Raw genomic sequence first — 13,087 nt, 5'->3', positions numbered from 1 at the left:
AGGGGGTGGGGAAGAGGGGGACAGAGAGAGAAAGAGGAGGAGATGGAGAAGCTCTGAGAGAGGGGGAGTATGGCAATGTGTGTGTATGTTTTATATCCTTAAATGTTAAAACATGCAGTTGAAAAGGATCATCATGGTTTTAAGATAGTTGTACTTCAATAAAAAAAGACAAACAACAGTAACTCATACAGCTTGGATGGGGGTCATGTGTGCAGTTTTTAAATTGCACGTAACAGCGTTTAGTATGAGATAGCACATTTGAAGTGTTTCAAATAGATCGTTTTTGTTAGATTGAACGCTGGAGCAGACAGCATGTTCGACGGAGAAGCTCCTGAGATTGCCTGAAGGCAAAGAGTTGTTCGACTGCAGCAGTTACAGTACAATTGGTGTGTGTGTGTGTGTGGGATGTGTGATGGGCTCTGGGATATCTATGTCTCTGTGCATCTGTTTATCCCACAGCGATGTCGTATCATCGCCGATGGCAACCAGTGGCCTGACAATGATAGAGACTCCTCTCTGTGTTGCTGCTGATGCAGTACTAGCACACACACAAACACATAGGCTCAGTTAGAGATGGGAGTCGGCAACAGTTGAGGTGTGCTGTATGATATGGGTGGCAGGTTGCATTACTTACTCCACACCTGTATTTTCACCGAACTATAGGTGTGATTCGGAGTTCTTTTTTCAACTCAGTCACCTTGCATGTATATTTTTTCTCTCTTAGTTGTCATAGAAGTCTTTACTGCACATCATTGTGTTATACAAATTGTATATTTTACACATTGTCCCGTATTTAACCTTTGTGTGTCTACGGCAATGGTAGATTGTGACTAAATATGTGCTGCTGTGCCACACCCATCCTGCTGACCAGCTCACTGTGTGTTTACATACCAGGTTAGATGAGTGATGGCCTGTTACAGAAAGGAATGTAAGGCACAAGGCCACTGATGTTCACACACACACGCTCATCTTCTTTGCCAGTGTACTTGCCAAAACAAGGAAGAAGCTTGTGCATGCATGTGCCTTTGTGTGCTTCTCTTGTTATTCAGAAATCCAGCCTTAATCACAAAGTGTGAACATGCGGCGTTTCTCATCTGATGTTGTTTTATCTGTTTGATAGACTTATTAACAAAAGTAAACATTCATAGATGTACAAAGAAGCGAGACTGTGATTTGTCTTGATACATCTTTTCTCTGTATGATTTCCATTGTATTATTCTTAAACTAGAGGGATTTGAATATAAATTGAAAGCCTCAAGCCCACTCCCCGAAGCTAAACTGTAAATAATAACTCTAAACTTTTTCTAATCTTTGGTAATTGAAGCAAATGGGTTTTGCGGGGAGAGATTTGTCCCAGGCAAACGTACATACATTCATTTTTATTTACGAGGAGGCGAGGGCTGAGCAGTGTAATGAGTGAAAATGCATGCTTAATTTAAATGGCGAGTGTGTCTGTTAGGGAATGCATTAGAGTCTGCAGAAGAAGCGTGAGACATATTAATTGACAGACAGGAACCGCTGTCTCCGAGGTTGATACAAGTAATTTATTACTTCAGAAACGAATGCCACCGCCAGAATGTGCTTCATTAATTTCAAATTTAGTTTTAATTTCAAGCTGTTGCCCCTTGAGAAGAATAAGGTGGCAAGTTCTCTTTGAAGAGACATTTTTCCCCTCTCCCTCCCTCTATCTTTCTCTTTCCATCCTCCGTCTCTCTCTCTAGCTGTCTCTGATTTTCTGCAGTACAGAACAAAGACCTGGGGGGGAGAGAGGAAGGGAGGGGGTGGCGACTTGATTCCAATTTGAAAACAATGTCAATGTAAAAGGAGGAAGTTAGAAACAGGATTACTGAAATAGTTTATAATAGGAAATACTCTGTCTGTGAAAGTCATTGGATGATTCCGCTATTCCTCACTGGAGAAAAGGTGAATGCTAGTATCTTGTGTTTCTATCAGGGCTTGGCTTTGTGAAACACAGGAATGCAGAGTTGAGAATCTCCATCATTAGATATGCTGTCAGTATGGTTCTAACAAATCTTTCCCTCTCTCTTTTTGTTCTTTCTTCTCTCTGTCTGAGCAGCATACGTCCCTGAAGATGAGAAGGAGGCAGCCCTGTTGGATGAGGACCTGGATGGCGACGACTCAGCCCAGGAAGGGGAGGAGCCTGCCACCAAGTTCCTGTGTCAAGACAAGGACTTCCTTCTCAAGGACAGACCAGGATCCACTGGTTTCCATGACTCCCCTAATGCAGCAGACTTTTCTGGTCAGGAGCTGGACAGTGAGTCTCACCTGAGCGAATCCAGTGACAGGATGTCTGATTTTGAGAGCTCCTCACTTAAAAATGAGGATGACGTCCTTCTCTTTAAAGACCCCTCAAATGCCCTTTCACTGTCTTCATCCTCTGCCATGATGGCTGCTGCCAACGCCACTATCCCAGTAAGTGGAGATGAGGCCATATTAGCCACCACAGGGTCTGTGGCTGACAGCCTGGAGAAGATGAAGGCAATTTACACCTCCTTCCTGACCAACTCCTATTGGTCCACACTGAATCTGAACCTGAGCCAGCCCCCTGCAGAAAAACCCCCTCGTAGTCACAGCAGCAGCAGTAGCAGCAGCAGTAGCAGTAGCTGTGGAAGTGGAGGCTATGACTGGCACCAAACAGCTATGGCTAAAACCCTCCAGCAGGCCTCGCAGAACCACCACAACCGACTAGGCATGGTTCACCATCCCACAGTGGCTGTATCCACAGCATCCACAGAACCCAACCTCTTTAGTACCGTCCAGCTGTATCGGCAGAGCTCCAAGCTTTATGGCTCCATATTCACTGGTGCCAGCAAGTTCCGCTGCAAGGACTGCAGTGCAGCTTATGATACGCTAGTGGAGCTGACAGTGCACATGAATGAGACAGGCCACTATCGTGATGATAACCATGAGACAGATGGGGAGGGTGCTAAACGATGGTCAAAACCCAGAAAGCGTTCCTTGCTAGAGATGGAGGGGAAGGAGGATGCACAGAAAGTTCTGAAGTGCATGTACTGTGGGCACTCCTTTGAATCCCTCCAGGACCTAAGTGTCCACATGATCAAGACGAAACACTACCAGAAAGTGCCTCTGAAAGAGCCCGTTACACCAGTGGCAGCTAAGATTATCTCCTCAGCTCGAAAAAGAGCCCCTATTGACCTAGATATCCCCAGTTCACCTGACTCTAACGGAGGCACCACACCTAAGCCCACCTCCCTCAGTGACTCTAATGACATACTCCAGAAGGCCACCAACCCTTACATCACACCCAACAACCGCTATGGACACCAGAACGGTGCCAGCTATGCCTGGCAGTTTGAATCCAGGAAGTCACAGATTCTCAAATGCATGGAGTGTGGCAGCTCTCATGATACACTGCAAGAGCTGACCGCTCACATGATGGTGACTGGACACTTTATTAAAGTCACCAACTCGGCTATTAAGAAAGGCAAACCCATTATAGAGTCGCCCACCCCAGCTCCCACCATTAATTCAACAAGTGAGGAAAAGGTTCAGTCAGTTCCTCTGGCTGCCACAACCTTCTCTCCTCCACCTGCCCCAGTGCCTCCTCCAGCCAGCATCTCCCCCACTGCCATGGTTGTGGAGATAAAAAAGGAGGAGAAGGAGGAGGAATGCACTAAGGAGTCCATCATCAACAATGGCAACAATGTCAACAAAGAGAAGAAGGCTGGAGGTGAGGAAGAGGCTGAGGAGAAATTTGATATTTCTTCAAAATACACTTATCTGACTGAGGATGATCTGGATGAGAGTCCTAAAGGGGGTCTAGACATCCTTAAGTCCTTGGAGAACACAGTGACCTCAGCCATCAACAAAGCCCAGAATGGAGCTCCAAGCTGGGGTGGATATCCCAGTATCCATGCTGCCTACCAGCTCCCGAACATAATGAAGCTCTCTCTAGGAAACTCCGGGAAGAGCTCTCCCCTTAAATACATGTTCCCTGGAGGGGAGATTCTCTCTCCCACTGGCAAGAGTCAGCCTTTGATCTCCCCTCCAAGCCGCCAGAACTCTCCTCTCCCCAAGAACAACTTCCATGCTATGGAAGAACTGGTCAAAAAGGTGACAGAGAAAGTGGCGAAGGTAGAGGAAAAAATGAGGGAGCCGATTGGTGTTGTGAGGGCATCTCCTCTGAGACGTACCACACCCTCACCCTGCAACAGTGAAGCAGGGGACTCAGCCAGAGGTGAGTCCCCCAAAGAAAGTAGAGCAGGAGGCTGTAAAACTCCTGAGAATGCTGGTGGAGTGGAAAAAGTAGTAGGAGATGGAAGTGGACCAAATCACAGAGATTCAAATGGAGATATTACCATAAAGGAGTCTGTGGAGAATGGAGTAGAGTCCACTGCTGTGGCATCCCCCCTGCCTGCGTCCCTGTGTGGCAGTACAGCCATCATCACAGACCATCCACCTCCAGAGCAGCCATTCGTCAATCCTCTCAGTGCACTGCAGTCTGTAATGAACGCCCACCTGGGAAAAGCCGCTAAGCCTGCCCTGCCCTCCCTTGACCCCATGAGTATGCTGTTTAAGATGAGCAACAGCCTGGCAGAGAAAGCAGCAGTGGCTGCCTCCACCCCACCAGCACAGACCAAAAAGCCCAGCAACGACCACTTAGATCGCTACTTCTACCAGCAACATCTAAACAATGATCAACCCATAGATCTCACCAAAGGCAAGAATGCTGACAAAAACAGCAGTAGTACTTCTTTGGGTTCAACGGCTCTCTCTTCCACCACCTCCACCCCATCCTCAATTTCCCCCTCCTCCACTGTCACTATGACCAAAGCCTCAGCTGCTGTAGCTTCTTTCATGTCCACTTCCCCTCTGAGAGAGAATGCCCTCTCAGACATCTCTGACATGCTGAGGAACCTGACAGAGAGCCAAGCAGTCTCCAAGTCCTCCACACCTACCAGCCTGTCTGAGCGCTCCGACATTGAAGGTGCCACACAGGAGGAGACAGAAGACATTTCACCAGCCCAGAAACGTAAAGGCCGCCAATCCAACTGGAACCCTCAACACCTCCTCATCCTACAAGCCCAGTTTGCTTCCAGTCTGAGACAAACAAGTGATGGCAAGTACATGATGTCGGACCTGAGCCCACAGGAGAGAATGCACATCTCCCGTTTCACAGGCCTCTCGATGACTACAATATCCCATTGGTTGGCTAATGTCAAATACCAGCTGAGACGAACTGGTGGCACCAAGTTCTTGAAGAACTTGGATTCAGGTCACCCAGTGTTCTTCTGCAGTGACTGCGCCTCGCAGATCCGCTCGCCATCAACCTACGTTAGCCACTTGGAATCCCACTTGGGCTTTCGCCTGCGAGACCTGGCCAAGCTTTCTGGAGAGCAACTGCTCAGTCAGATAACGCACCAACACCATCAGCAACGCCACACCAAAGGACTGTCTGAAAAACTGCTCTCTAACCTTCACCCATCCAGCCACCCTCTACCCTCCTCTCTTCCCACATCCTTATCCTCTTCTTTACCTATCTCCCTGCCCTCGTCTTTAACCACCCCTCTGCCCTCGACTGAATCCCCATCACCCTCCCCCGAAGACGACGACAACAGTGGGTCTGTGTACCAGTGCAAGCTCTGCAACCGGACTTTTGCAAGCAAGCACGCGGTTAAGCTTCACCTGAGCAAGACTCATGGGAAGTCCCCCGAGGACCATCTCATGTATGTGTGTGAGCTGGAGAAACAGTAGCACTGGCTGGGGACAATGCTACACTCTTTCATAATGTCTCACTCTTTCTTGTTCTGTCTCTCTTAAGCCTTTCATGGACATTTCTTTCAAAGAGAAGAAAGGACCATTTACATGATGGAACTGCACAAAGATGCCATACAACTACTGCTTTGAGTTTTGGCACATGGTTTTACATTTTGTGTTGTAGCAGTTGATTTTTTCTTTTGTTTCTGTGTGAGGTAGACTCACTCTGGCCCGAGACACTTGATTTTAGTGCTTTCCTTTGACAGGAATAGAGTGACTTTCTCAAAACGTGCAGATGGGGGCTGTTGACATTGAGAAGATACAGTATATGAAGGTTTAAAAAAAGAGATTCTAAAATGAAGTGGTGATGTATTTTGAAACTTGTGTAAATGGAATTAAGTTCCTTTATATTTTGGCATCACTGGGGTGTTATAAGCTGCATGCATAAACGAAACAATTTAGTTGAACATTTTATAACTAAATCTGGTGCACTTTCCATGATTTTTTTTTTTTTCGCTCGCTCTGTCTTTTTTTTCTATAACATTTTTTGTACTGGAGTCAGCATTTAAAATTTAACCCTCTGAGTACGTCAAAGCACTTCTACACCTAAGATCCAAACACTATTGACATGAGATTTGATATTGGGAATTACTGAAGCTATTGTGTGAATTAGATGGACAACATGTGCATTGTGTCTGCAATGTCTGTTTCCCAGACATGTGTTGAGTCTAATCCTTGACATGAAAGCATTTTTAAAAAGGAGATTCTCTATTCAGTGCAAGGTTTTCATCTTGGGCTTAATCTATGTGATAAAAAAAAAGGAAAAAAAAACTTAAGTCTTTTACTTTGGTCGATCAGGGACCTTTATTAATTCAGGTCTGTGTAAAATATGTATATAAAACATATTAACTAATTCCTGTCTAAATTATGCATCATTTCTATATTTTTAATTTAAAAGAATTATGACTGCTGGTGCACAGTATATGAAGACATTAATAAAATTGTTTTGCACAATAGTTTTATAAATGTTATTTAATCAAATGATACAAAAAAGGGAGGTAGCAAAAGGATGACAACAGGTGAATCTTTTTATTCCCAACTCGTGCTCAAAGGGTTAAAGACTCTTTTTACCAGACACTACTCAACATGTGCCGCTGTATGAACACTAAAAAGATATTAAAGGTTGTAAAAAAAAAAAAGATGTTACTTTATGAAGAAATTTCACATGTAATCTGTTATTTATAAGCACTCTTGGTTGTTTCATATCGTTGAATGCCTTTTCGATTGGTCCTATTTTTTTGTTCTGTCTAATTACTCTGCCATGATTCCACACTGCAGCTTTATCTTTTTGGGATATGAAAGGTAACCATGGTTACACTAACCTCTTGAGTGACAAGTTCTGCTACATTTTTGGCAGTTAATTTGCTGAAGTAACTGACAGCTGCCAGTGTAGAGAAATAAAAAAAATCCTTATGTGTAAAATATCGGCATGTAAACAGCACAGATACTGTTATGCATTCTGTGCCGTTAGTGTTTTCATTTCGTTCTTTCATTTTATGTTGTTGTTGTTCTTGACAATGAACCCCCATTATATGACTTCATATAACCTTGTTTTCTACTGCAGCATTAAAAAAAGGAACCTGTTTTTTGCAATAATGTGTGTGTGCATCGTGTGTGTCATGGCTATCAATTATGTGTGTGCTGTGCAGTCCCTAATGAGCACATTAGACTGGGAGTGTGTCAACGTCTGTCTGACGAGCTGCAGACTAGTTTACAGTGAGTGGCAGCAACGGGGCCGTGGCGGAGACAAACAAACACACACACACACACACACACACACACACACAGACATGCAAACAGACACCATCACTGTTGGGCTTTCCCATTAGCCTCTTCTTTTGTCCTAGTGGCTTGGACATACTGCATGTATAAGAATGAGCCTGCAGCATCAGGCCTCAAAAAACCATAAGCAATGACATTTCAAAAAGTTATTTTATCATTATCATCATAAGGGGGTGTTAGTTGTCTCTCAGAAAGCATACAAGCTGTCATTTAGAGGGTAAATAAATAACCACTAATACTTGCTAGCATGAATTTAAGAATCTTACAGCTTAATTAGTGCAGAAGTCATGCAAAGAAATTTTAAATGCAGACATTTCAAATCTGAAATTCAACATAGCTGCCAAGTGGCCATGTTTGGCCTTGCTAATGAAAACTGTGATCAACATTTCCAGTTTTACATGCATACATACTTATACAGGTTCCTTTCAGATAGTGTCACACAGTAATATAACAATCCATCTCATCCCTTCACTATCAATAATCAAAGAAGCAGAAAGTAACCCAGCTCATACTCACCTCTTCTCTCTTTCCACGTTGGATATGGAAGTATAAAGGCACACACACACACACACACACACACAAATTTTCCCTACCATATCTTCTGCTCTATAATTACCTCTGACGTCCATTTTGTGACTACTCTCCGCAAGGTAAGAAACTTGGCAGACATATTTGTTTAGGCTTCATGGGAGATGACAACAATGCTGACAAGATGAGCAGGTCCTTTCAAGTGTTTATTTATTCATATTTTTTCCCTGTCCGGAGCTGTGAGTAAATAGGAATTGTATCACTATCAATTTGATGATATGTGCTGCACAACAGTATGGTACAGATAAAGAAGATGGAACGAAGAGTTAAAGCTAACAGGAGGAAGAGATTTATGGGAGCTGCTTTCTGTCCGAACATCTACATGGGAACCAGTATATGTTCAGTACATATAAGGCACAGAGAATACAGAGGTAGGTATTGGCAGGAGAAATAAATGTTCAAGAACAAACAGATATCATCCACACACACACAGGCAGATCTGCTTATACAAAAATACAAGTTTGTTACATAAACATATACAGAGCCTAAATAAGATAGCAAAGTGAAAGAGTGCTGTTTGTTCCTGAACATCATCGCTTTTCTGCTGTGTTCTACCACTTAATATACCGGGCAAAAAACAAAACAAACAAAAAAAAAGTGGGCGCATACAACACCTGCACACAATTCAAACATACAACTCTGAATTTTACAGACCAGTATCCCAAATTCTCCTCTTTTCTTCACACATACACACACAGATGCACAAAAGGCACACATACACACACACACACAACTCTCAACAGCCAGGTAGAAGGACTTCATCTGCAGTGACAAGGTGCCACTGTGTGTGAAAATGTCAGCCTTCAACAGTGCAGCCTTAAGTCTGGCACCGTATTTAAGGCTCTCATTAGCCTCAAAGAAAATATGCGTGAAATTGAAGTGTAAAAAAGCCATTTTCTCTCTCCCTGCCTTCACATCCAGCGAGTGGAGGCAAGAACTTATTAAGGTTCAAAACTAACATGCAGGAGACAATGGGTACCACCACCGGTAATGTGCATACACACACACACAGACACACACACACAATCAAGGAAACATTTCACATTTATGCACTTACTATGTATAAAAATGTAATCTCAAATTGCACTAAACCCCATTAGCTAGAGTCAGTGAAGTAAAATAGTGAATGAATGCCTACATCTAGACTAGGAAAACACCAACATTTATACTTTTTATTTTTATTTTTTCTTTAAACACTCTGTTTTCATACAACTTCAGTTCAAATCTCAGTTTAACACAGCATGTCAGTATGTGCACCATTTATCTAGATCATGATGAGTCACGCCAGTTCTTGCGAAAGGTGAAAAGGCGGTTAAAATTTGTGATCCTTGAAGTTTCAGTCCTGGTTGATTTGGCAATACCTGTGGTTACTGGTGGTAATGGTAAGTGCAGTATACAGGTCCCAGAATTCCATTCAAAATGACATGTATGTCAACCAATGGGCGCAGCAAACAAGCCTTGAGTGGCCACTTTTTAAAAAATGTCATAGTAGAAGAACTTGTGTATCCACTTATGGCACACCCGACTGTGGGCTGAGAGGATTTATTGCATCACATTGTTTCAAAAAAGAAGCTAGTCAACAATGTTGTCCAACATGGTAATACTGAACTCATCGAATGCTGTCTTCAGCATTATGTGAAATATGTGTATGTACTAGCTTTTGTCCTTCACATTACATCCAGATCCTATGAATCCTTTGTGGGTTGGAATGCAACTGGAATCCTGCACAGGAAATAATATTAAAATAACACAAGAACATCTTGAACCTGCTATAAACAATATCTTTATATTGACAAAGGATTAAATGATTAGATGAATGTGAAAGTAGTCGCTCAAAGACGCAGACAAACAGAATTGTCACACAACTCCACAGTTCGCCTCAGCTATTCATAGCTTTATAGCATCATTCAGCTAATGTTTTCGGTTTCCCAGCACACAACTTGACTTTTTTTGTTTTGGTCCACTTACATTTCAGTAGAAAGGCTCTGATAAACCAAGTGCACACCTGCCCAGCACAAAACAGCATACAGACAAAGTTAAGGACTAGTTAAGGACTAGCTGGTGTACATAGTGAAGCATTTAACTTGGTAGAGAGCAAAACAGACCAAAAAGGAGAGTGCACACTGAACATAAATTCATTAGGTGGCCAGAAACACAGTTCTTAATTGCAGTGCTAATGTTGCCCTGTATCGGTCTGTATCTGAATTTGTGAATAAGCAACAAGTTTGCCATATCAACTTAAAAGGTGACAATATGTCAGTGTTTGCTTCCACTGCCCCCAAGTGGCCAAAATCTCAGTTAATGCGGGTTCCCCATTAAAATTTTAAACTCACTGTAGATGGGTGCACATCATTCACTATTACACAGTTATATCTAGTGCTGAAACAATTCTAGTCAACACCAACAACAAAAAAAATCATTGATTCATCAATATATTTTTTTTAAATTTTCTTTTATAATTGATTAATCTTCCAAGTTATTGATCAAGCAAAAATACCAAACACTGTCTGATTTCAGCACCTTTAATGTGAGGTGTTGCTGCTGTCTATTTTCTGATTACTGCAATGTTATTATGGTAATGGCATATTATAAGTTGTTTTTGTTTTTTGATTAATTAATGGATAATGAAAATAAGATGTATTGCACACTCTTAACAGTCTGAAAAATGCATATCAATTCAAATTATTTCCCTATTCTGTGCAATGTCTTGAATGGGAAGTATACCTTCTCTGGGTTGTAAAAGGACTGCACTGCCTGAAGCCAGCTATGCCAGCGGACATTAACATCTTAATAGTGGTTCTGGAGATGCTGCTATGTGCCACACCCTCATTGTAGCCCACACAATGCAACCGTCAGAATCCCCCAGGAACATTGAGAGATCCTCCACAACAGTAAGCCGCTCACATGCATTTGAGGAAGGTGTGCTGCAGATCCAGATAGCTTTATCTAAAGCAGGGAGGGGGTGGTGGGAGGGTGGGAATACAAGCTCCGTGGATCTACTCCTCACAATGGAATCACACGGCATAACACAAATAAAGCCAGGGTACAAGCAAGCACATTCCTTACACAAAGACACACAGGGAGAGTGCCCTGTCCATCTCGCTTTCTCTTGATTTCTTTTTCTGTTTCCATTTCCTCTTTCTCCGGCTCATTCTTTCACTTGCACACACAGACACGTTGCTACCTAAGGCCTTTCGGATTTAAATATAATGTAGTTCTACCAACCAATATATTCAGGGGAGGCCTCATATCCGTCTGGTTGAGATATATCTTATTGATTGTTACACCCTTATGGTGTGTTCAGACCAAATGTGAAGCAAATTTTTCACGTGGCATGATTACATACAAAGTCAATGCAAAGACATGAATAAACGCAAATTCGCACTGGGCGACATAGTTGATGCAAATACGCATCCATGCAAGTTGAGCATCAGCTTGAGCGAAAAAGGAAGGAGAGACATTATTTTAAAAGAGTTCAACTTGTGTTGTACGAATGCTTTGGATTCGTAACAAGGATGAGAAGTTAATGGCTGAACATAATCGAAGAGCTACCGTGATGGTCAAGAGGAACCACAACTAACCTCACAAGTCATTGTTGTGGTCACTACCATAATGCTTTGCCATGATACTTGTACAGTGAAAACATTGTAACATTGTGACAGCCTCACTTACTTTATCAAGCCTTTATTCTGTATGTCAGTAAACAAAATGCAAAACTTCAACCAGCCTATTCACTCAGTGGATATTGATTGACTGGGGTTTCAACTCAGAAAGGGCCTCCTAACAAATATCTGCCTAGAGCCTCTAAAAGGGTACACTGCTTTGCTTTGGCATTGTCAGATTCAACCAGTCTACTCGCTGACCTGAAACGTTTCAGATTGATTTTCAGACACTTTTTCCAGCATGTTTTTGCCTTGTTACTTAAAGGCATTATTCCCTTAAAATTCACATGTTCTACTGTAGATGTAGCTGTGGACTCTAACGACCTCTTGTCATTCTCTCCTCAGTCAAACATATTGAAACAAATTCTCAGGCTGCATCACTGAGACTTTTCTGTGGATACAGTAACAGCACACACTAATACCTAGATATGGGCCATGTTGCTGTATTTAATCGCATCCAAAATTCTGTAAATACAAGCTGTCAATAGGGAAAAACATTTCATGTCAGCCACCTAGTGAGAATTACAATTACAGCATACTGAAGTACTTTGTGGTCACTGACTTCTCCCACTTGGTTTCCTGAATTGCCGAACTCTGTCAATACAGATTGCAAGCAATATATCCACTCTACTACTCTTGTTGGCAGTTCAAGGTAAGACCATTTAAAGCTTAAGTTCTACTCAACTGTTCGCTTACAGTTGATTCAAAAGTAACGCAACAACCTGGCATTCACCATCTTGGGTGTGGGCAATCTCGTCTTAGCTGCAGAAACAAAATAACCTTTCCACTTCTTCGTAGGAAATGAACACAGCATAAGCATTTGCACTACAGTAACAAACCAAATTGAACCTATTCGGATGTGAAACATCAAAGAAACGTTCTATGAGACCAAAAGATCGCTCTCTGATTCTCTGTCTCCAAGTCTCTCAGTCGTTAATTCACCAGAGCAACTCTTCTTGGTAACATTATCAGGGCCTTGATTCACTAATGTCTTGCTTTGGAAGAGAGTTATTCATTTGTACAACTACTGATGTCTCAGATCATAGGAATGGCATATGTAAATTCTGTCTGAGCAGGTTCTTGGGCTAGATTCCTTAAGAAGACTATGGGAAGTGTGCCAAGAGACTGGGAAGTTGCACATCAAAGTCAGACATCAGAAGCAGCTGGAAGGTAGAATCATGACATTTACTTGCTTTTCTAATAAAATATTTAAAGAATCCTTACATGGGTTAACTTTAAGGTTTAATACCTTATCG

General features: G+C 42.5%; 1 protein-coding gene across 1 annotated transcript in view; it reads left to right on the top strand.

The window, feature by feature from the left end:
* Nucleotides 1–7,392, top strand: part of tshz3b (teashirt zinc finger homeobox 3b) — a 42,927-nt gene extending 35,535 nt beyond the window's left edge. The window contains exon 2 of the mRNA XM_042413487.1: nt 2,078–7,392. Within this exon, the coding sequence (XP_042269421.1) occupies nt 2,078–5,736 (3,659 nt within the window). The 3' untranslated portion in view covers nt 5,737–7,392. The remainder of the gene's footprint in view (nt 1–2,077) is intronic.
* The last annotated feature ends 5,695 nt before the right edge of the window (nt 7,393–13,087 follow it).

Source organism: Thunnus maccoyii, chromosome 1, assembly GCF_910596095.1.
Source record: "Thunnus maccoyii chromosome 1, fThuMac1.1, whole genome shotgun sequence".
Taxonomy (NCBI): Eukaryota; Metazoa; Chordata; class Actinopteri; order Scombriformes; family Scombridae; genus Thunnus; species Thunnus maccoyii.
This window is presented reverse-complemented; position numbering and strand designations above follow the sequence as displayed.